Raw genomic sequence first — 25,818 nt, 5'->3', positions numbered from 1 at the left:
CTTCATCACTTCATCATTCTACAACATCTCCCTTTCACAACATGGATGCAGAAAGCTCAGATGAGCTGTGAGGAAGCCACCTCTGTCACCCACCAGCCTCCAGTACCTGTGAGAGACGTCAGGACCACAAGCGCTGCTGTTGCAGCAGTGAAATATGACAAATCCAAGCCATCAGGACAATTGCCACTGCCATTCATCGTAAGGCCAGCTGCTCAGCCTTGCTGATTGATAGCAGCAAGAAAAACCACACAAATACTTCAGAAGTATTTCTGCACAGTGTCTACAGAAGTGATTTTTATTATAGCTACCTTCTCTTTCTCCTTTGTCCACCAAAACCTTTTACTTAGCAGTTGGATAAAAACAATGTAGTAAAGTCAGACAAGTAACAGCTTTAAACATCTTTTCATACACCTTTTACACATCTTAAATAGGGATCTAAATTTTATATCCCCAACCAAAAGAGATGGCTGCAAAATCCATCCCTCAATAAGAGCTTTATGAACTCAGGTTTTATTCCCCAGTCCTGCAGAACTCCTCCCTCCCTCCCAAACACCTCAAGGGAAGGGAGGAAAAAAAAAAACACAAAAAAAATCCCCCCCCAACACCACCTTTGACAACTATTTGCTATGCCAACTCTTGGAGCAGTACTAGACATTTTTAGGTTAGACCGTACAACAGGTTCTAAATAGCATCTAAATATTATATGGACATTTGTTCACAAACCCTTTGTCCCCGTCTTCGCACAGTCCTTGAACAGCTCCAACGTTTACCACCGAGGTGTGCTGTACAGCAGTCACCACGCATGCACCATACTCTGAAGCGTACAATGGAGGGATAGTGAGGAAATGGTAGCCACGTACATGACAGAGATCACTCCAATGTAAGGAAACACTTCAGAACATACCCTACCCTTATTAATCTTCCAGGATTATTTCATAATATGCTTAAAAGTTCGTTAATAGTGACGAAGAAGAAACGCAGCTACACAAAATTCCCAAGTGCTGGTAGGGACAAACCTGATTCTCAGCCAGCGCTTTTTGTGCATCTCAGGCGTCGAAACTTAGCAAAATGAGGTATCTCACGTGTCTCAGAGGCGGAGGTAACACGTCTGTTCAAAACCCAGACCTGTTAACATCTCATCAATACTGTTTGCAAAAAGACTATTTTAAATCCAAACAGAAGCGAGTACGTCGTGCTGCTGTTCTAGTTTCATAGAGCTTAATGTGACATTCCACAAAATTGAAATAGTGTGCTTCGTTACGATAATTTGGCATCTCTCATTATGAAAGTTTTAAACTTTCAAGAACCAAAAATTAAAACCTGGCTAACTGAACTTTTTCATACAAAGTCACAGTTCTTAAAAGGATACATCTGCACCATTTTGATGGTGAGCACTCAAATACATTAAAGAATTTATCCACAATAGTTTTGTGAGCAGTATAGGCACATAGTGGCATGTAAACTACCTGTGGCAACCAGAACAGCAAAGGCACAATCTGTTTTTTTTCTCCGTTTTTTTTCCCCCTTTACTTTCCAAGATGTTTAATTTACAAAGAAAAATGCTCTGTACCTCATGCAGAAGCGTTAGATTTGTATAGTATAGCACAGAACCACCACAGAACTGCTGTCATCGGATAAAATGAGGCATTTAAAAAAAAAAAAAGATAGCAGCTCTTTGCACTCAGGAACTGAACTTCTGAACTAGAGGGCAATGTGTGTTCTCACCAGGCTGAGAACACCTGAAGCCCTCTGTACCTTCTCGTCTACAAAAAGCACTGCCTGCACACTGAAGGTAGGTTAATGAGTTTTCTGGTTTGCTGTTTGCAGCTTTTGTTTTCCCATATGCCACTTAACTAAAAACTCCCCAGTTAAGATGCCTGTAAAACTATCAGTTGCTTCTCTAATACAAAATTAGTTTTCAAGCACTGACCTAAGGAGGCATCTGACCGCAGCCCTCTGCAAACTGGGCCTATTTGGATGCCTGTCTTCATACCTGCACATGGACTTAACTGTGTGTCCGAAGGGAATCCCTCTCAGCACACCTGCTTTATCATCAGGAAGCAACATAAGGAAGAGGTTCAAACCAGAACGCAGCCCCTAGCGATTTGAGGTTAAGTCTAATGCAGTAACTTTAAAGTGTAACTTCTACCCATGGCTCTAATACATCAGTTCTGCATTTTACATAGAAACATTACAGTTAGAGTAAGTAGAAAACTGTAGTTTACAAATGGAAAAGATCCTTCTATTAAAAAACATTTTACTTAGTTACCTTAAATAGTTCTCATATGCACCATTCCACATTGTGGAAAAGCTGAAATACGCAGTCTGGACTCCACAAGTTAAAGAAAAACAGAATTGTGTGTATTGGCACAAATACTTACATCTACATCTGTACAAGGTAAAAAAAATGCTGACAACCCTGTCCCAACCAGTGTAGCACACGCAGCTGCTCTCCAACACATCCTTTCCTATATGAATGCCAACAAACGCCAGTGAGATGGGAGCTTAGTCCTAAGGGTGTGGTGCCAAAAAGTTCCAAACTGCTTTGTCAGTCTCTGAGCAGAGGAATCAGAAGTATTTCCAAAAGTGTCGGTCCACTCAACACGTCTGCAACTGTGAGGTCACTGCAACTGCACTCTGTACGCTCCTATTAGCAGCTTTACCTGGAAAAGCAAGCAAAGGATTCATACACAGCTTGTTCACGTGAAGCTGTACTGAACGCTTCTGCTAATGTAACAGCATGAGGAAAGGCATGTATGAGATTGCTCAGTCATGAGCAGAAGAGGAAAAAAAGGAAAAGTATGAACTAGACATGCACACACGCTTTCATACGAACATGCTTATTCATAATGGATTAAAAAATTGAAGAGCACAATAAAATATTTAACAATCTAAGTCTTAGGTATGAAGATCTAGAAAATTTACTGGTCCATCTTCCATAAAAAGCCCCACTACACAGGATCTGTAACTCCTCTTGCAACGTGCAGTGGGACGACTGCCCAAACCACCTGGAAGCACACACAAAGGACACCACAGGCTGTTTAACAGCACACTGCATATTGGGGTGAATGCTTCCAAACTCTAAAGGCACACAACAAACACCTGTATGCAGATGACAACTCCCTGTAGTTGTCATTAAATTCACAGTACAGATGTAGAAAAATTTTGGCTGTACCATTAGTTTATCCCAGCGCACAAGTTCCTGATAAGAAGTGGGTTGAGAAGACAGTGGGGAATCCTTGGTTTTACATTTGCAACACACAACCAGAAGCACTCAGACTACAGAAGAGTTAACTTGTTGTACAGCACAGTATTTGAGAGCAATTGGTACCTTGGCAGTAGGAGCTTCTGCTAACCGTATAAAAAGCTTGTTAAGGCCTGCAGTAGGGCTGAAGGAATAAATAAAGTGACTATCCTAAAAGGAAAAAGAAAATCACCAAAATTAGTGGCAGGATATGGTTAAAAGTGCGGAGAGAATTGAAATAACAGAACATGACATTTAAACTAGGGGGTGTGTGTCTGTTTCTTTGTTTTAAAGTTGCACATGCTGCAAATAACCTTTGTCATAATTGCAGGGAAAAAAAAACAGTGCACAGTGATGCGTTTAACAGGAAAAAAAAAAACACCAAGAAATTTAAATTAATTGGTAGAAATATGAGGGAGTTCATTAAAACAAGGCAAAACAGTTATATTTAATAACAGACTCGGGTGAAAAATTGGAGAGGCCAGGGGAATTTGGGAAGGGAAGCACCTTCAGATTCAGAGTTGTCGCCACCCTGCTCAAGCCCTCAGTCCTGAGGTCACAGTGTCACAGGGCAGCTGAGGTTGGCGGCACCTCTGGGTCCACCTGGTCTGAGCCCTGCTCAAGCAGGGACACCCAGAGCAGGCTGCCCACAGCCATGCCCCTGGCTTTTAAGTCATAACTTTTTAAGGAATCTAATATTACGGGGTTGGCAGTTCTTTACACACACACCAGAAAATTCATTTCAAAAATTAAAAAATAAGTAAACAGCAACAACAAAAAAAACACACACCAACATCACCAGCCACCACCACCACCACACCTGCATCGTAACACTTGAAATCCAAATTAAGGCTCTAAAATTTCCCAGGCTGTTCCACAGACTTTACAGAGCAATTTTACAGTCAGTTATATGGTGACTTACCAAAAATACAGGGAGCTGGAATTTGTCGTTTAAAACCACAGCTTGTACACTGCATGGTCCACAGAGCCGAGCAATGACTTCTTTACCAAAGAAATTTGAATGGAAAACGAAGAGAAGGATTCCAGATCCTAAAAGGGAAGGCAACTCAGTCACATAAGGCTGAAACAAGAGCCATTATTTAGAACAACCACATACATTGAACTTTTGGATACGAACAGTTAGGCACCTCTACCATTTGTATAAATATTAAACTCCAACGGAGCACTGAAGCAATATGAAAAAAAAGCAAATATGCAAAATCTGATCTCCCTAGCACAACCTAAACACAGAACAACTGAGCAGGTCACAAAGCCAAGGTCTTTTGGCAGGAGGACTAACTGCACGTGGCTATTACAAAGGAAAACAAAATGGATCCAGTAATCCTCAGGTACAGTTCACTTCTGTGTTTTTAGAATTATCTAAAGTGTCAGGGAATTTAATGTAGCTTGGGCTGTCTTTTTTCTTGGTAAGGACAACTGAGCTCAATTAACTACAGATTTTTAAGAACTGCACTGAAATTCATAAGCAACTGTCTTCAATACCCCCAAATGCCTCATTGTAATAATGTATAATGTTTCCTAATTCTACAAAGCATATTGCATCAAAAAATGGGATATATTTTAACCAAACAAATAAAAATTGGATAGACATAACCACTCACAATCCTAGTTTTAGTAGTATTTCAATCACATCAATGTATTATTTTGAAAAAAAAAAAAAAAAAAAAAAAACACAAAACAACAAAACACACACACAAAAAAAACCAAACTATCAGCATCAGAAGGTATTTCCCTGATACACTCAAAAGGCAAGAAAAAATGACTCAGCTAAAAAGAGCAGAGTTTGTTCTCTGGATTCCCGACAGAATGAAGAAGTATTCCTAAGTATCTTGGGAATTTGATCTTCAGCTTGTCAAAGGGGCTCAGAGGCAAAACAGAGTTGGTTGACACCGGCTTCTTTTATTTACAGCCTTTCTAAGTTGGGTTTGGGTCACAATAGTGTCATGACTGCACACCAAGATACCAGTGTGTTAGGCACTGTATACAAAACAAGGTGATCCACTACTAGATTCTCAAAGTACTTCTACGTTAAGATGTCTAAATATTAAAGTACTCTCTTAGATTAATATTTCTAATTATTATTTGTCCTAAGATAAACCTGTCACATAGGCAACCTCTTCCTTCAATTCATGTGTTGCATAAGCTATGTGGTGACCCAAAAAAAACCAACCAAAACCACCCACAAAAAAAAAAGCCAAACCAAAAACCCCCAAACCCAAACCACCAACACATATACAAAAAACCCACCCACAATGCATTAAAACATGTTCCTCCTCTCCCTAAAGCAGGGCTTCCTTCTTTCAACTTCCACATTCCTTAATCTGAGTATAAAGAACATCCCCAACGTAATGCACTCTATTATAATAGGTGACAAAAACAATTTCACCTAGCAGATACTTAAGACATCCTTAAAGGGCAGCTTCTCAATGCGCTATTTTACTTTTTAAAAAACAGAAAGTAGGAAACACAACAAAATCCCTACCTTCTGGGACATTTTGTGGGGGTTTATAGTTAAAGTCCGTAGAGAAGTCTGGCCCTTCGCAGAGCCGATGACACGCAATTGGGAAGACTGGCTCCAGTAAAGCAAGACGAGCTTCAAAATAGTCCCTGATGGTATCTTCTGCTACTCTTGAGAGCCTGGAAGAGCGAAGAAGTGAGGCCTGTACATCACGCAGTAAATTACCTTACCAGACGCAGACTTGATCAGAGCCGACACAAAACAGGATTTTAGATCACCTTTCTGAATTCCCAATTTTCAGGGCTTCATTACTAACGTTTACATGTAGATGAACCCCAGGTCCCAATATTGTGGGAATTGAACATTTTATCAAGAGATCTGTTTGTGAAATCCATCCATCAGGTCTCTGCTGTCTATTTTTGTGGACAAGTCCACTGCAGCAGGTACCATGAACTCTCACCAGCCACATGCTTCTTCATGTAGGAAGATGTTGCTGAAACATCAGGCACGTACCAGTTGACTGAACAGGGACTGCTTCCCTAGCACGGCTGACCCACGGACTGCAAGTACAACACCAGGTAAATCAGACACTCTATAATTTTATTGGTCATACTGTTAGAGGAATGCAATTCCCAATTATTCCCAGCTCTATTAAAACGCCATGGAAAAAACAGCAATTAAATAGCCCCCAGGCAATAAATAAAATGGGTACTTGGGAAGGGCAGGGGCTGCTAAATTAAGCATGCAGGCTGTCCTTCAACAGAGAGACCCCATTAACCTATGGTATTTGGCACTCTGACAAGCCAGCTATCAAGTAATCCTCTTTGGAAAGCTGTTTTGACATAAATGAGGTTTAAATGCCTCTGCAAGGCAAAGGTCCCGACTCTCTGCTTTGCAGCTTTCCGAGCCATGACTCAAAGCACAGCTCCCCTCCACGCCAGCCTGAGATTATCACCCACAGAGCCTAAAAACCTGAGGTTTTTCACTGGAAAGAAACCACCAGAACTGCCATACCAAAGCAAGCCCAGAAGCTCACCTAGCCCAGTTTCCAGAGCTATATAAATAAGGGAGATTGAACAGCAGTCTTTGAGGTACGCTGCCCTAGTTTCCAGCAATCCCATTTAGAGGCATCCAAAACCAAACTGCACCTCTCCGCAGATCCGCTTAATCCCTTCTTAATTCCCATGCAATCGTGACCAGAGCATTTTGCAATGAAATCCGTAATTCAGCTTTCCTGCACAAAAATACTCCTCCGTTTCCCACTTATTAATCATTTAAATGGACAGCCTCTAGAACCTGCCTGTTTTTTTTTCCCCTGACAACTGAAAAAATGAAATTTTGAGCTTTCAAACTGCCCCAGGGGGAGCTGCTTCTGCTCTGTCTCTCTGACCATTTCTACTTCACCTTTTTTGCTTCATCTGTTTTTGAAAAGAGGTGAAGGGAATGGGACACACTATTTAAGACCTTCAGGCAACATGGATTTAGATTTTATTTTCAGCTTCACTACTACTGTATTACCTTCCTTTTTGATTTAAAGGCAGCACTGAGCTGGTATTTTCAGGTAATTATGGTGAGTGCAGAAGCCCTCTCAATTCACAAGAGCTGTTTTACTCTCTGTAATTCACATTATTACAGCGAAACCCCACAGACATCACTTTGCATTTACCAGTACTTCATTTCACCTGCCTTTTCACTGGCAAAATTATATGTTCAAGATCTTACAAAACAGATCATCCAGCATGGCCAAACCTGAAGATGGCAGATTTTAAATATAAAACAGTCTGGAAAGGAATCAAGCAGTGAATGAAAGAAAGATTCAATATACTGAACGGCACGTGCCAGATCACATTTGTCTGTGTGTTTGCTGTTGCATTCAAAAAGCTAACTCTTGAGAATTTATCTACTTCACCCGCCCTTGCTCACTTAATTTTTTTATGTTTGAAATTTTATTATTAGTTTTTATACTTTTAACACTTAATTAAGTTAAATGCAGTGATCTACAATACCTCAGACAAACTATGGTGCATTAAAAATACTGGTGCCACAATACTGCTTCACCCCCTCCAGTATCAAGCCGGATTTGAACAAGTTACTGCAGCAAAAAGACAGCGTCGGGAAGTTTAGCTGGAGACCAGTGCCCATGGTCCAGTCCTTCCCTTCTCAGCACTGGTGGGGCCACACCTGGAGTGCTGGGTCCAGTTCTGGGCTCCCCAGTACCAGAGGGACCTGGAGAGAGCCCAAGGCAGGGCCACCAGGACGATGGAGGCTCTGGAGCTGTGAGCAGAGGCTGGGAGAGCTGGGGCTGCTCAGCCTGGAGAAGAGGAGGCTCAGGGGGATCTCATCCATGTCCCTAAATCCCTGACGGGAGGGTGCAGAGAGGCCGGAGCCAGGCTCTGCTCAGTGGTGCCCAGTGCCAGGACAGGAGGCCATGGGCACAGCCGGGCACCCAGGAGGCTCCCTCTGAGCACCAGGCAGCACTGCTGTGCTGGGCGGGTGATGGAGCCCTGGCGCAGGCTGCCCAGAGAGGCTGTGGGGTCTCCTCCTTGAGGAGCTCCAAAAGCCGCCTGGACGTGGGCCTGGGCAGCCTGCTCTGGGTGTCCCTGCCTGGGCAGGGGGGAACCAGGGGCCTCCAGGGGCCCTGCCAGCCTCAACCAAACTAACTTCATAACTGAGTTCCTTTAGACATCACGGGCAAATATCCCCTAGCCTTGGAAATATACTCAGGTTTTATTGGTTTGCAATAAAATGTCTTCTACTGACTTTTTACAAAAGAATCCACAAATTTCTCTGCCTTACAGAAGGGTTCTGTAATCTCCATTGTGAACACCAGCACAACGATTGTATGGGAGCATTTGCTTATATTTGCTTAATATTAATTTTTTAGACTTGGTGTTCTTAAATGGAGCATTTATAAGGTTATAAAGGAAAGACTACTACTAGCTTCATAACAGAATAAGAGCATTAGCAGTACTACAGCAAGCAGCAGTGACATTTAAGAGGCAGTTTCTGTCAAAATAGATTTAAGAAGTTAGTTGATGGGAAACAAGACCAGAGATGGAAACAGTTTTCTGTGGACTAAAAAAGAAGAGAATGACTACAAGGCACCTGATACGTTGGTCTTCTTGAATTATACATAAAAACCACAAAGAAAGAAAGTCATCATAAAACAAAAAGACCTGCACTGAGACAGCACTCCTCTGGCACTCCTCAGGCACTCATGGCAATACTTCACCTGCTGCAGAAGCTGAGACCTTCTCTAAAGGTCACTCAAGTTTGGAGATGGTAGGTTAAGAACTTCTGCTCTGATATGCTATCAGTTAGCTAGTGGTTCTTCCAAACTGGCATTCGAAGAGCTTACTCTTTCTCTCCACTTTTATTCTTGTCCCTACTTTGTATCACTGTTAATCCGTTCTGAGTATTTCACCACACACCACATACACTGCACTGCTCTTTGGCCATTCTGTCGCATGATAAATGTTTGCATTTCCATCATTTACTGGAACATTAGCTGTACCTACCTCTCCAGCACAGAGTTCTTGAACTCACCGCTCACAACTGACTCTTAAGGCTCAGCAACACCCTCATTATTTCCTATCTGCAGGGATTTTTTGTCTTCTACCCCTCCTCCCTCCCCCCACAAAAGACTGCTTTTTTAAAAAAAAAAAATTAATGATTTACCTTCCATGCCCTAATAAGATTTCACATTCAACTGTCCAATACTTAGATTTTTTCTGATTACTTTCTTTCTACTCTGAGGAATCTTTCACTTCTACTAATTCCCTTTTTCCCCTCCCCACCTTTTTACTCGGTGTTTAAGTAACTTCCTGCAATTGTTAGCTCACACAGTTTGCATTTCACATGATTTATCAGTTAGCTTTGTGCCCAAAGCAGATGCTTTCTTTCCAGAACTCTTTCTCTTCCCCATGACTTCAAATTATGACAGGCCCAGTGTTTCCAGCTTTGACAGAACAAACTTCAAAGTACAGTTTACTCACGTTTCCAAATGACTCTTGAGCTGCTCGTATACCAGTATGTTATTGCACTGCTTAGCAAAATGAAGTGCGCTGTTCTGATGCTTTGACAAAATATTGCAGTCTGCTCCACTCTCGATCATAAGCCGCACTATGTCAGAATTCCCTCTTTTACACGCCTGTGCAGAGAGAAGGAAAGGATGGGCAACAACAAAATCCCATTAGAACAGCGAAACACCAAAGAAAGCAGCACTGCAGAAACAAATTAAAATCCAAATTTAGTTACAATTCAGAAAACAAGTTTAAGTAGGCATCCAGGGAATGCTAGCACAAATCCTGCTAACTCAGGATCATGCCACATACATGTAAATACTTCACCTTTACCCAGGCAATACTATGCAGCTGATCCCACAGAAGTAGCAACACTCAGGGTTGCCAAAAGGATTACTAAAAAGACAAAAAGAAGTTCTATGACAAGATTTAAGCTGCTCAAGGACAGTTACTGTAAACTGCCTCCACGCCTGAACAAACAGGCTTCTGCAGAAGCATTCAGGATGACTGATCTAACACTCCTAAACGTCCATTACTTCAGATTTCCAGTAAACGAGTGGAATTTCCCCCAAATTATTTAGCCATTTTATACAGATACTATTTCAACTGTGTAAGTGTCCAAGCCTGATCAACATTACATCCAGCAAGAATTTAATTTCAGGGCATCTCAACTGAAGACTGGACAAAGGTACAGGAAAAGCTAAATAAAGCCCTACTTTGAAGGACGCAAACTTACTCTTGGCAGCTTGTTTTCAAACATCTCACTCAGAATTAGGGAAAGGCACAAGAGATATAAATTTCTATCCTCACGAGGCCTTTCAGAAATGAACATCTGAAATTTGTTTAAGGCCTGAACTTTCATATCCACTTTCAATCCCTAATCTTCCATAAATAAACAAAACCAATACACCCTTCCCCCCTCCCAAAAAAAACCCAAACAAACAAGAACCCTACAACACCACAAAAATCACGTATCACCTCTGAGAAAAATGAACTGCCAAGACTTCCCTCCCCCCGCTTTCAGAAGTAAGATCCAGCTCCTCAGGTTAAGAAAGAGTGACTTGATAAACACATCGGTATGTTTATCCACACATGGCTAAACTTGTTTCAGTAAGTTACAGGAAATTAAGACCCAACTCTTCATATCTGCACAGCAAATAAATACAGGGAATAAGTCACTGTAGGATGCCAATTAGGAAGTATGCACAGCTGTGTATCAAACAAAAATATTGCTGAAGAAATATGAAGCTCGAAACTGAGATTCATGGAGGTAGACAAACTGCAAAGAGATTTTGGATGTAAGTGACTGAGGAAACCACAAATGTGTCACCACTTTCTTTACAGAAGATACGAACTCTCTGAGCCTTGCAGAGGTTAAAACAGAAACAATATGACGTTGTCTTGCACAGAAAACCTCTTGTAATCTCTTCTGTAAACAGCCTCCATGAAAACAGAGCAAGTTTATCAGGAAGAGGAACTTCAGCGGAATTATCCAATACAAACCAGAAAATATTAAGAGGAGCACAGGCTGTTTTAAGAGTCTTAGAATTTTCCCATTAAAACAACAGTAAATACATAAACAAATTATTTCCTTTGTGATTGGAGGAAATAAAGGTGCAGAACAGGCCGTGGGATGGTGACTGTAAACCAGTTACTTTATTTCTGGCCAGCGATTATAAGACAGAAGTCAACATTTCACAGCAACATTCTGTGAAAGATTCTCCTTTGTGGAGTTTTTGATCTCCCTGCTGACAATCAGATTATCTCAGTTTAAAGACCACGTCCACATTTCTTTGACCCAAACAGTGGAAGAGACGAGAAGCCACATTTAACACTAGGTTGATGACATCTGGATCCATGGTTTAGATATAATACCTTAAAAAAAATGGATCAAAACACTGCCTCAAGTAACTATGAGTAGTGTTTGTATTTCAAATGCAGTATATGTCCCCTGCCTAAATCAACTCTGCAAATGCACTTTTGTCTTCTATACTCTATTAGTTTCCCAAGTAATATTGTTAAACTGCATCAGGACAAATATTGAATTTACCTTCATTAAAGCAGTTTCACCACTGCTCTGCTGCATGTTCACATAGGCCCCAGCTTCCAGAAGAATAGCGACCGTTGTAAGAAAATTCTTAAAAGCACAAAACAAGTAAATATAAAATATTCAGTTTTCATTTTCAAAATATAAGCACGTCACAATTGCAGTTGTTCTCTCCCATTGCTCATAAAACTCATTTAAGACTCTGGCAAATAAAGAGCCATAGGCATTTAATTCTTACTTTTTACATAACTTGGTATTAGTTATCACTTAAGGGGGAAAAAAAGCCTGCACTGACCATGAAACTGGAATCAAGCTTTCCTTTGGCCTTGTATCTCCTGTACTTGGGAAGCTCACAAACCAACTTGAACAAAAGAGAGCACCATGAAACATCCTTTAACTTTAATCAAGCTGGACTTTGTTTGGGAAGAGCTTAAGGTCTCCCTTTTTGTGGATCAACTAAAGGGGCAGAAAAAAACAGATCCCACTTTTGCATGTACATAAAAGAGCCAAGAACTGCAAATACGATGGAAAACAAGCCAACCTTTTCAGCTGCATGTATCAACGCAGTTGTTCCATTTTTCTGTCTGCCATTAACTTTGGCTCCTTTCCTGATCAGGACCCGCAGGAGGTCATCGTGCCCACCAGCAGCAGCAAGCATCACCAGGGTCATTCCACTCGAGTCCTGCAACAACAATCGTTGCCAAATACTTGAAGATAAATCAAAGCCGCAAGACAAAGACTGCAAGTGCATCAACAGGTTTCACAGAGATTCTCCTCCCCAGCAGAAGAATTCACACATAGATGACTGCCAGATGCTGACAAACTATCACCTCCCACTTCCCTCGCCCACAGGCCTCACACTCGGCGCTTCATAAATCTAACGAGCCGAACAAGAAGGAAAAACAGAACGAGGCAGGATGAAAAGCAGCAAGGTATGTGATGGCGGGGAAGACGGCAAGACAGTGGAAAAAAAAGGAGAACCACTGGAGAAAATTCACATTGCCTTAAGCCAGTTGCTACCACAACACAGCTTTTGGATTTTATCTGAGGAAAAATACGAAGAGATTCCTGTGGGCGGCCAGTCTCCTCACCACTCCTTGCATTGTCCATCAGACACTACAATCCAAAAACCATGGGCTTGCCTCAAGAGTTCATTTGGCACCTTCTTTTCTCCCACACTACAGAAGTTTTAGCATAATGCATAGTCCTCAAAATTCTACATGAGTGCACAAGGTCACTGGTTAAAATCCTGATGTCAGAGATTTTAATTCTCAAAAACGGAGTTGCAGTACTGTTTAACAGGAAAATAGACCCCTGAAGGAAAAACCAGTAAGCACACAGCTGACAAAAAAAATTATTCATGGGGTGAAGTTGTCCCAGTCTGCTGAACAACAAAAAAAGACTTTTTTTTCCATGTATAGACATTTCACATGTTTCAGGCACTTAATCTGCCAGCTATCATCATTCCTTATACCACTTAAAATTCTATGTTTATTATTCAGTTCAAATCCAGTAGGCAAATCCTTTGCAAATCCAGCTAGTAGGATGTTTCTATGAAACTTCACTTTTTCTTTGGATGAAATGGGAACAAATATTGAAACCTTGTATTCTGTGCTCCCTTTTCTCCCACTGTGCTTTTTCCAGGGTGAAACAGAAATCTGCTACTAGCAGGACATAGCCTTTCAAACAATCCACATTTGTACTTCCCACCCACCCCCCTCAACAGCTCTATTACAGAGCATTTACCTCTTGATCCAGATTATATTCCTCGCTTGAAGAAAGTGCCATCTTCACTGTCATATAATCCCCGCTTTTGACAGCATCCCTCAGGAGCGCTAGAAAATAAAGTTAATGCAGCTATAGAATATTCCACATTGAAATGCCAGATCAGAAACATCCGTTCCTCCCAGCAACTACTCACTGCTGGATATTGGTTCTGTTGAGACGTGATTCTCATCTTCTCCATCGAGATGCTTCTGGAAGTCTTCTAGTGTCAGCCATTCCAACTGCATGTCCATACCCAAACTCAGGACTTGTTGCTTGCCATCTATCACATATTTGATTTCACAGAAGAAAACAAAAAAATAAGTAACTAGTAACTTATCTGTTTCCAGATCATTCACTGCTTCAATGATCAGCAGCACAACATGCTACTTTTCATTCAAACACTCTGGAAGCCAGTGTGAAATGGTTCCAAACAACAGCAGCCACGTTACAAGCAGACACTTGAAAGAAATCTCTTAGTTGTTCTACAGCATTAGGCTGAAGGGATCAGAGATGGTGAGCGGTGTTACAGCAATAGCAGGAATACACTGGGAACACACTGATAAGCTGAGAAGTTATCAATGAGTTTTCAAAAGAAAACATTATTATAGCCAGCAGGGGAAACAAGAATTGGAGCACTGAAAGATGCAAGCAGGAATGGAGAGTACTAAATGCAAGTGCTCAGCTTTCTCCTAGATTTGCTTCTACGGCTCACCAGAGTTCTCCTCCATTTGACACACATCCACTACTTCTCGATCACCTTCTGCAGCAATGTAATTCCATGTTTCTGTTTCATCTCTTATGCTCCTCCTTTCCTTGTACACCTTGCTGTCCTTTGATTTTAATTCTTCTATGAATTTACATTCTAGCGAAGATTCTTCTCGTTTGCGGTTATTCTCAGAATAGTCATTTTTCTCTTCTGAAGCTACATTAAACAATTCAAATGCACTTTTGATGTCTTTAAAGCCTAGAATATTAAGACAGTTACCAAGAGTGACTACTTGAGCCACTAAAGACTATCACATAACAAAGTTTAAGTGAGTGACCAGAGTCCATTCAGAAAACTTAATCATTGCTGGAGCATAGCAGCAAGCTTAAGTATAAGCCAAAATCAGGGAAAGCAAGTTCACCTCCAACTACCCTGGAAGTCTGGGCTCCGGCTGCTTTCTACATAGTACCACCACCTTTTTAACAAATTTGGTTTAGAATCAAGCACAAATTATTACTTTGAAAATATGGTTCAGTTCCTGTGATAAACAAAGGACACATGCTGTATGTGGAACAGTAATTAATAGTCTGTTACCACTTTTCTTGAGCACTGTAAGCATCTATTATCTTTTAAGTGAACAATGTTCCTCTGGCAATAACTATTTGAAGTACTAGAGCTCCTCCTATACCTATTCAGAATGACCAAAGGTGGACTACTTTGTTTTCCTCTCAGTTTATCCTTGTCAGAGTAGCAAGGAAATTTATCCTGAACAAAATCATCCAGAATTTTACTGAGATCAAGAGTGGTAATATCAATACTCTATTAAACAGCAAAGAACAGAAGCACAACCTAGAGACTTTTCTTCCTATTTCAAAGCAACCTGTTCTGTTATTGAACAATAACTCAATGTGGCTAAACCACCAGGTAGGAAGTTTGTCTGAAGTGAACCTCTCCAAGTTACTCTAAAAATAGAGAATGTGTATATCAAGTGATAACAAAACAATTCTGGAAATAGAGAACCATCGGATGAATTCATCCAAAAAGACTGCTATTAACAGCATGATTATGAAGCATAATTGACAGTACTAAATGAAAAAGGGCAAAATCCTGACTTGTATAGAAGGTTCTCATGTTTTTATAGACACTTTCACGCCTCATATATGAAAGCACATACAGCATTCTCATGAAGCATACGTTAACAAAGCCATAAAAGGCTTTTGCTTCCTAAAATAAGAACAAAAAATGGCGTTTCTGAAATGTGCTACAGAAATACACTGTATCTGCTCTTGTAGTTATCAGAAGAGAATGCCTAGAAGGGTCTTCCCCTTCTCTTTTTAGCAATTAGCACTTACTTTTTAGGCCCTTCTGTTCTTTTCTGCTTTTTTCTTCTTTTTCAGGCTCCTTTTTCAGAGATTTGTCTTTTATTTCGGTTTTCTTTATTTCTTTCTCCTAATATCAAGAAAAAGATAAAATTAAAGTGGTAGGGAGAAAAAGGGAAATAAATCTCCTTTCACTACTCCAGTGATCTCATGTTACAATTACTACTACTGAAAACTGTATATAGCAGGCTTGTGGACATTCCTAAGAAAAGGAATTAAATGGGTGAGACAGAAGTTACTCTGTGAAGGCTTCTTCAGTAAGAGAAAAGATGTTATTTCTAAATTAAGGAAGTTCAATTCTGACTTTTGCAGCATCCCAGTCATGCAAGGTGCTTACATATGCCAAAACCAGCATATGTTTAAAATTTTTGTGCTTTACAATTCATCAAAATGAGATAGACAGATATTCACACATGCACATGTATATATATAAAGCAAAGACAAAAAAAAAAGGAACACGAAACTTTCTCTATTTAACATTAAGTCTTAAACGTTAGCTGGTAAATCACTTGTGAATACAGAGCAAGTAGAAACCAGAAGTCTCTTAATTTTAGAAGTATTCTCTCTACTAAAACTGGGACAAAACAACTAAAATCCCTTGGTCCAAAAATAAGGAAATTACAGATCAAGGAGGCACAAACATTCAAAGTACTTTAGGGATCATAAAACACTTATTTGCAGGAAGGAAATTTGAAGTTGTGAACCTCTCATTTGTTTCCAATATTTAACTTGAATACAATGCAATCATTTCTAAGTATTTAAGACCTTCGTAGCACCATATTCAAAGCAGTTATGACACAACTGACTTTGACCATAACTGAGAAAACTTGACATTTGTATACAGAAGGTTTCAGGGTTTCCACTTTACACGTACAGAACAATGTAGCAATAGTCATTTGTGGAAAATGCACAATCAAAAAAAAAATCCACCAAAATCTATTCTATCCGCACAGAAGATTGAGCTTAGCTTTACCAGTATCAGATAAATTATGGCAGATGGAGAGATACAACCAACTGCATCAAAAATAAGAAACCAACTGCCTCCTCCCAAAGGTTGCCTTTCTTCTTCTCCTCCAACCTCTCTTTACATTCAGTCAGCAACCTCCAAACCATAGAGTAGGAGGGAGGTTATTTTTAGAGGAGGGAGGAGTATTTTATCAGCCCCAACACTAACTGGGTACATGGAATAGCACAGGCTTTCTGAAAAACTGCCACCAGAATAAGTCCACCAAAGCACTACAGACTGAATTCATCATTAAATGCTACCACTTCTTAGAAAGGTAAAGAATTAAAATAAATTAATTTAGCATACGATAACGTGTTAGCAGAGCTGTAGCACTGAACCCTCCTTTTCTCCCCCTCCTTCCCCACAAAACTCCAGCTTTTAATCACAGACATGATTAACTGGCAGCACACGCAGCTGTTGTCCCAGGCAGATGCCCAAAGTAGGAGGGGACAAGTGATTTACCAAAACCATTACCAGGTATTTGCTAAACACAAGGGCTGTTATAATCAGTTATCCTGAATTCTATTCCAGATTTCTAATACTGATTAGATGCACAATGCACCCTGCATTTATTTTCAGAGGTAAATCAAAAGGAAAGGAGGGTTCAGCATACAAAATGACTTCAAACAGAATATCGTGCTACAAATTGACACAACAATGTTCTGTAATCAGAGCTGCACAATCACGGACAGGTAGCTGAGAACGATGCGACAATTTTATCCGAGAGGAATGATCTGATTGGGCCAACAGCTTTGTGAAGCCATAAAAAACCCTAAAGCTCTCCACCAAACCCACCCATGCAATGAGTCCGCAGTTGCTCTGGAGAACAACTAGCCAGTGACAGCAAACATTGTCTGAGGTCCCAGAGAGAGAGCAAAAAGCAGCATGTTTTCCATGATTCCTCAGCACACGAGAGACATACAGACATTTTATTGACAGTGCTGGCTGAAAAGCAAAAAGAAAACACAGGCTTCCACCTGCTAATTATTTCTTCATATTTAGCATGACAGGATTTTTATGCTTTGGTAAATAAAACAGGATTCCAAAGATGTATCCAATTACCACGACCAATGTTGCTCTCTTATGAATGCTGTAGCCTCAAACATACTTGGAGTACTACAGGGCCATGCCATTCCAGTTAGTTAACAGTCTAGAGAGGATTATTTAAAGAGCTGTTTGACACAGCTATGCCTCGATGCTATTAACCTTGTTTACAAGAGCTTTCACCACTAAGCTCCTGCAAAAATAGTACTTTGTGTAGCTCTGCTCCAAGATTATTCCACGTAATATTTCTATTCTCTATCCAAAATCAACTTGATCATGTTTAAGGTGGCCTACTCCATACATAAAACAGTCTGAAGCAGAGGACCACAGCTGAATCTACAGAAATAAGGCACTTGCCACCATGGAATTGTGGTCTTAGAAGGAGTGGGATAAAATCTATTAAATATCAAGGGATTTTGGCTGCAGCCATACCAGAAAGGGGTATCTCTGGGCAAACAATTTTTTAAGAACTGCAAATTATATTAGAATAGCCTCAAGAAACTGAACAAAAATCCTCCAAAAGTAGCTTTTTCTCAGAAACTTTCTAGAAATAATGCTTTTTTTCCCCCCACTACACACTTTTTTTTTTTTTTTTTTTTGCTTTTACCACCCTGGTTTCCTGATTGAATTAAATAAGAGAAATTAAATATTCTATTAGTATTTGATTAGTTCATTTGTTACAATAGGTAGAGCATTGGCAGTTACCATGACACCAAGCCGTGCAACTCAGCATCTCCTGTGCACAGCACAGGAATTCTAACAAGACAAGACAAGCTGCACAATTATCTCAGAGACTTGGGTTTTGAAGCAATTTCAGCATTCCGATTCTTCGGAAGGTGCTAATGCATGTAAAGCACAACTGAGTGGCTGGCTTTTGAGACAGATCAAGTGTTCGTCTTACCTCAAAAATGTGCTTCATTGTGCGGCGTTGGATAGCTGCTACAAGACTGAAAGCATTACTATGCAAGAAGAAAAAAGTCAGACTGAGGCCCTACTGTTGAGGCTAGGGGAAACAAGAGGCTGAAAACGAAAGCACGTGTCTCTGGAACAGTAAATTTTGCCCTAAGTAGGTACGCAAAAAATCAAGGAGAAATTCATATTTTCACACCTAAAGACACTCACTCATCTCTCCTACAGCGTTCCCCGTTTTTCCAGTGTTCAGAATCCAGAAATATTTCAGCCTGGCCTACAGATTGGGCACTGAGACTTTTTTATTCACCTCATTAACCTTCTGATTCGTATTTTTCTCTTTGCCATCATAAACAGTAGCCTTTTGAAGTACCTCAACCACCTCAAATGTGTTTGATTAACCCCTTCCTCCCCCACCACCCTAATGTTGTAACATTGCTTACCTCCCCAGCTGAATCCGTGGACTTGCCTCCTCTTTCATCAGTGCTCAACTTCAAACCTTTCTGCACTGGTGCAGGAGCAGCTGGCACTTTCTCCAACTCCGCAGCTACGGTTTTTACTTTTTCTTGACCTTTTTGCCTTTTGTGCATGCTCTTCTTCTCTAAATAGTTATCTTTAGTTTCTACTTTTCTACCTTCGTCTTTATAATCTTCAGATTTCAGATTTTTCTTCTTCTTTCTTTTAACCTTAACCTCAACACTATCATCTTCATTACTTGCTGATCCATCCAGATGCCTGTCAGCAATGGAATCTTTTTCAGCAATTTCTTGTTCCAATCTCTCTTTTCCACATTTCACCTTTTGTTTCTCCTCTTTATTTTCAGAATATAAGTCTGAGGTTTCATTATCAGTTCCTTGAGAAAGTGCATCATCTAAAGTACTTGACTCTGAGTCAAACTGAACATCTTGCTTCTCCTTCCGTGATTTTTTATTTTCTTTAGAATCTTCTTTTGATTTTACTTTTACATCTTTAACTTCTCCTTTCTTTTTCTTGACTTCTTTACTATCTTCTTTCTTTTGTTTTTTAGGATCCTTTGAATCTTCCCTCGTTTCTGAAGTCCTTTTTTTTGGTTTTGAATCTGAAACCACAATATCTGAGGAGTTTTCACATTCTGTTCTGGGTTTTTCTTTGAGTTTTGCAGACTTAGACTTTTTCTTCTTCGGGTCATCTGGGCTTCTATCCTCTCCATCTTTTGACTTCTTCTTTTTCTTCTTTGGTGAAACATCATCTTTTGTTTCACTTTGCCGGTCACTGTCAGATTCTGCTTCAAATACATCATCATTTAAAGAGAGTTTCTAAAACGCAGGACAGAAAAGATAAAAAAATATATATATATATATATATATATATATATATATATATATATATATATTTCCTCATTAAACTGTATCACTTTAGCATAAGCCATCCAGAAATGGCAGTGATGATGCTTTTTGGAAAAGTCAATTGCTGTTTAAACATTACAAATAACATTCCTTTCTGCCAAATTGTAAAATTTGTAAACACAATTCTAGCTCACTTACCTAAATCATATTTCTAACTGCCTGAAAGAGAATCAATACATAAACAAGGAAACCAAGGCAACTGGAGATCCAGCAGTCAGACTCCAGAACAGAATTAAATCACAAGCCTTTTACACCAAAAGCAATTAACCTGATTTTGTAAGATTTATCCACAGGTTTCTCAGAAATAGCAGCTTTCAGATTCCTATACATGATTTTGAAAATGACTAAACAGTTAAACAAAAATGAACAAGAAAAAAAAGAGAAAAAAGCCATATGCTGCCTTCTTGCAGTTCTTTTTTTCTGTATTCCTATCTTATCTAAAAGGTTTTGCTTGTTAACCATTAATTTAATCTGCTACACAAAGCAGTAGGGTGAAACAAGCAGCATCCAACTTCAGTGACAAGAATAAGCCTGTGGGCAGGCAAAGGGGTTGGTTTTGTTGTCAAAAGCAAACCACAATGACGATACATCATTTATATAGTCTCATTAGAAATTGAAATAAAGTTTTAATGAATTTCAACTCTACAAGCAAGCCTGTCAATTCAAAAAAAAAAACCTTAACCAAACAGCAGCAGCAACGTTCAGTTTCTGCTGAAACAAAACAGTTTTAGATCAAAGAGAATATTTTTAATTCCATATCCCAGATGTCTTCCATTCTTGTGTCCTCCATTAACAGAGTCTAGGTAGGGAATTTGTCTTCATTTTAAGATAACAGAAAGAGAAACACACCTGCACGTCTTTTTTAACAGGTTTAGGCTTATTGTCCACTATTTTTTTTCTGAATTCAAGCAGCACTTCCTTGCAGTCTTCCAAATGCACCTCTGGTTCCCAGGTATCATCATCAGAGGTATATCCCTTCCACCGTACTTTATACAGAATTTTACCCTGCAAGAAAAAAAAAAACAAGCAAACATTTAATAAAATACAACACTATGCAATGTACTCAGTTCTTGTGGGTAATCAGTGGATGCATCATTTTGTGTATGTGAAAATGAATATAATGGGAATTCAACCTCATGCTGAGGTAAGAATTCCTAGAATTATTCCTATCTGCATCACATGCTGAATTGAAGAGGTTGTGAAGTTTCAGTAGTTGTAGTGGTTTTAACCCAAGTATTCGTATTACCTGATTTTTGTCAGAAACACAGTTTCAATGCACATATGTTCCCAGACATTTTACTGAAATTGATTTTCTGACAGTTACAAAATTAAGTTAATATTTCTTCTGTACAAGTTTTAATTGCTGCTCTTCGCTGAAGAACTTAATTTAAAGCCTAAAGATTTATAATGCAATAACACCATTCACACAGTTCTTAACTGGAATTGATAACGTGTTAGATTTATAAGCAATGTCACTTTTGATAAACCGAAATGGTAACAATTGCTCAGGAAAAAAGCATCTTTCAATGAGATCAAGTCAAATCTAGATGAAACCTGATTGTGCACATCCCAAAGTTGGTTACAAAGACATCGGTAAAAGATGCTATGACAGCCCTAGACCAATTGTTTCAACAGTATCTGACTTCATTGGAGGATGGTATCACAACTTATAGTCTCCAAGTTTTTCTACTTGATTAGAAAGTCTTTTACCATTCAGGGAAGGAGAAAAAAAAGAAAAAGATGCTTTTCACCCAAGTCTCTCTTGCTTTCTCCTAAGCAAAGCAGCCTGAATCCTGATATTTCTCAATACAGACTCATTTTCTTGCTGCAAGACAAGGCTTATTGGTCCAAGCATAATGCTGCCATAGTCAGACAAGTGGCAACTCTGGGCTGTGTGCACCGAGCTTAACCAAAAAGCAGAGTCACATCCCATGAAATCAAGGGGTTCCTTTCATTGATTAAATCTGCATTCTCTTTAAGCCCCTGTATAACAAAGACCAGCAGCAAATTTAAGAAAGTCCATTTTCCATTAAAAGGGTAATAATGAGTATAAGGCAATATAACTTATTTTATAAACTTATTTTCTAAAGAAGTTCACAAAGCTGCTAACCAAAACACCTTCAGAGAGGTGAAATAATAGTATCTCTTTCTTTCATAAACAGATTGATGATGCTCCCAAAGATCCTACACTGCTAACTAAGCCTGGAGAACAAAAGTTTCAAAAGAACTGCTATTTGACACTTTGTATTAGAAATGTTTATTTCTGTATTTTTCTATTTTTGCCTGAGCACCACTGACCTTTCAAGAAGTGTATTCATATATACAGCACATATTGAAAACTATAAAACTTCAGCAATCAAATCTGCTTACAACCTTATTTTGCTTCACAGACAAATAAATAAATGAAAAAGCCTATATTCAGATACGTTAACATAACACTTCCTCTTATAATTTAGCTTAGCCATACTCTTGATTCAGGAATTAGCTTTAAACCTAATGTTCACCTGTCTCTTCCTCTCTTCTAACATGGTTCCTCATGAAAGCAGCAACTCATAACATTCTTGTTACAAACACCGGCATAATTTTGGTTGTAAGTGATCTCTGGAACTAACAAGCACAATGCCCTGCTCAAAGCAGCTCCAGCTAGATCAGGCTGCTCAGAAATTTGTCAAGTTTTAAGGATCTCCATGGATGGACATTTCATAACACCTCTGAACTCCTCCCACTCCCTCAAAGCAAAGAAATCTTTCCTTTGTATCTCATCAGACTGCCCTGCGTGGCCTGTGCTCCAGGTCCCCACGCTGCCTTCACAACCCTCGCGGGGTTCACTCTGCTGTGTCCATGTCTCTCCCAGAGCTCGGCGCAGCACTCCTGGGGCATCTCAGCAGTGCTAAGAGAGGAGGAAGCATCACCCTCGATTCTCTTCATGCTGCTGGCCTTCTTTGCTGCAGGAACAGCTCACTCTTGCTCAACCTACCTGCCTGCAGGGACCCCCAGGTGCTCTCCTACAGCCTGTCACCCTCCTGTCCCACAGCACAGGGTTATTCCATTCCTTCAGCTCGTTACCGCCACCATTACACCTCATAACTCAGGTACAAAAGCAGTCAGAAGTTACTTAATTAGTTGAGAAAGCTGAATAAAACAAAATCTTACATAAACGTAGGTCTATCTGTTGAACGACTACATCCACCATAAGGCAAATAATAGAAAAAATGCAGCGTAAGTGAAGGCAGGAGATGGAGCATCATATTAAAGATGCATACACAGCCTTTCCCTTACCTGCTGAAGTTAATTTATTCTACACTATTTCTCTCCTGTCACTTATAAATAACAGAAAACTTCAAAACATTTTTACACCACTGTAACTTCCACAAGAGCCAGTGATAGGTTAGAGCTCCTATCACCACCTCATTAAAGAACAGAGTTAATGTTACCCATTTCTACAGGGAAATGTCACAGTTTCCCTTAGTACCCATTATTTTAGTAGAATTTCAGTGTGGTCCAAAAGGCTTTCTAAATATAACATTTCCAAATTTTTATTGCTAATTGCCTCAAGTAGGACAAGTTAGTGTCTCATCTACCAGCAAGTCTAGCTGCCCAGCCCGACCCTGTGCCCAGAGTGCTGCCCTGCTGTGCTGCCACCAGCCCCAGCAACACTGGGACCAGAGGTGACAGGAGCTGCTCTGTGCCATGCTCTGGGCTCTCCCATGTGGGCACACACAGCACACGAAATCAACAGCTGGTTCAACATCTCCTTGGGCTTCCTAACCTACCTGGGAATCACTGTCCCGAAGCGGACTACACGCTGTATGCTCCACTGAATGCTCCACGCAGCTTTTTTCCACTCCTTTCAGATGTTAGGACTAGGTGTGAGCAATTACCTGCCTTGCCCAGCACGTCTGAAGCACAGGAGCGTGGCACCCCACTGAATAGCAACAGAAAGGCGATCTGGCACAACTGCAGCCCATGCTACGAGGCCACAACGAGCACGCACTGGGTGAGGCACACGCACACGGTAATGCTCAGTGCTCTGACCCAGCCTGGCAACCTCCAGCACCCAGCATTCAGGGCCTGCAGCAGAATGGGCTGCCAGAGCCAGCAGACACCACTGACACGTTTAAGGGGGGTACTCCAGGCATTCCGGTGCTCTTTAGAAGCGTGTGGAACAGTACGTTCCTCCTTTTCCCCCAGTATGCTGATTTTCACTGCCATCACTGCAGAAAAAGTACTCTTGCTTTCAAGCCAGACACACTGTTTTGATTGACACTTTATACAGGCAGAACTAGAAATGCTGTATTACCTCTGGAGCCTCTGAAAGCTATTACCTCTTAAGCCATCAAGATTCTGCACCATGAAACTGCCTATTTGTGACAGCACCACGAACACGTGAGCAATTCTTCACCTCAAGTTTCCCTGACCTAAGGGCTCCAAAACCCTCACGTTTCAGACTAAGCAGGGCGCCTTCCGTGCCATCGCATACCTGACTGAAGCCTGAAACCGAAGACGTAAGTTAGCCAGAATGCACAATTTGCAGATACAAAAAGCACTTTAAAAGAGGCCATCTTTGGTGATTTTATTTATTTATTTATTAGTTTTTGCTTTAGAAGTTCAAGAAATTTTGGAAGAACTTCAAAAATCCAGTCCTGCTTTTTACCTTTTTAAGGTAAGATATTCCTTCCTAAACCGAACCAGAAGATCTCTAGGGCTAGTTATTTCAACTGGAAGCGGTCCCTCTATTTTGAGGGGTCTCCCTGCATTTTTTTCCTGTCACTTCTACTAAAATACACTCTGCAACCACCTCCAAGTTCCTTCTCCATTATGCTCCCCCCTGCCCAAACACCTTACACCAAGGCACTCCTGCAGCTCAGGCGTAGCAGCACGGCGCACCTCAGCGCTGCAGACAAAAAGAGAAGTTAGTAAGGAGTCAGGTTTGCTATTTTTTATAAAGCTGGAGCAGCAAGAGAGGGAAACCCTCGCTCGCAGACCGCGTTTCACGTAGCAGCGCCGCCGGGGAAGGCTCCTCGCCCACACACGAGGGGTTCTCCTCAGGAAAACCCCGTCTCGGGGCAGGCTGCGTGAGGGGAGGGCGGGCACCGCGCCCCGGCCCCGCCGCGCACTCACCCCCTCGCTCTTCACGTCGAGGATCTTCTCCACCTCGAACACGTCCTCCTCGTCCTCCTCCTCCTCATCCTCCTCGCTCTCCCCGCCGCCTCCTCCGGCCTCCCCGCCGCCTCCTGCCGCCGCCTCACGGCCGCCCGGCCCGCTGCCCTCTCCCCCCTCAGCGGCCGCGGCCGCCGCCGCCTCCTCCTCCTCTTCCTCCGCCCCCTCCCGCCTGGCCGCCGCCGCCTCAGCCCCGCCGCCGGCCGCCGCCGCCGCCATTTTGGGGCGAGCTTCAACCGACAACGGGGAAAAGCGGCTGCGACAGCCACCGCCGGGCGGGGCGGGGCCGCCGCAGCCAATCGGAATGCAGCCAGCCCGTGACGCACGCAGGGGCTGGGCAGACTGCGGGGGCCGCCCGCGGGGCTGAAGCGGGGAGGGAGCGGGGTTGGGGCCCCGGCGGGACGGGGGGACACGGGGACACAGTGGGGGACACACGGGGACAAACAGGGATCAACAGGGACCTCCATGGCGCTACGGGTGGCCAGAGCCCCCGCCGCTCGCCCCATGTCCGTGGAAAGGCGTGGAGAGGGGACCAGGAGGCAGCCACGGGTTTGGGGGGAAATGCGCCAAAAGGATGGCTGTGGGCACCTCAAGGCAAGGTCCCGGTGGGGAAGGGGGGTTCTCATAAGGAAAAAACAAGAAATCCCTTTACATTTTTTAGTATTTTGCA

The 25,818-nt window shown here is 41.3% G+C and overlaps 1 protein-coding gene across 2 annotated transcripts; it reads right to left on the bottom strand.

Annotated features, from left to right (window-relative positions):
• Positions 1-264: 264 nt before the first annotated feature.
• MPHOSPH8 (M-phase phosphoprotein 8) lies at positions 265-25,367 on the bottom strand (the record flags this gene model as incomplete). Of its 2 annotated transcripts, none has more annotated exons than XM_082755709.1 (14): positions 265-2,663; positions 3,332-3,415; positions 4,167-4,294; positions 5,748-5,902; positions 9,719-9,873; positions 11,796-11,882; positions 12,334-12,474; positions 13,539-13,627; positions 13,714-13,839; positions 14,272-14,523; positions 15,618-15,714; positions 19,047-19,898; positions 20,838-20,993; positions 25,110-25,367. In XM_082755709.1, the coding sequence occupies 14 exons, from the start codon at positions 25,365-25,367 to the stop codon at positions 2,622-2,624; spliced, it is 2,622 nt and encodes an 873-aa protein (XP_082611835.1). In that variant the 3' UTR covers positions 265-2,621. The 2 variants fall into 2 exon arrangements, with proteins under 2 accessions (XP_082611835.1, XP_082611836.1); XM_082755710.1 differs by having other exon boundaries at positions 14,272-14,481.
• Between the last annotated feature and the right edge of the window lie 451 nt (positions 25,368-25,818).

The sequence above is a fragment of the Aythya marila genome (genome assembly GCF_965140915.1).
Source record: "Aythya marila genome assembly, chromosome: 1".
Taxonomy (NCBI): domain Eukaryota; kingdom Metazoa; phylum Chordata; class Aves; order Anseriformes; family Anatidae; genus Aythya; species Aythya marila.
Note: the sequence above shows the minus strand (reverse complement) of the source record. Positions and strands in the feature narration are given on the sequence as shown.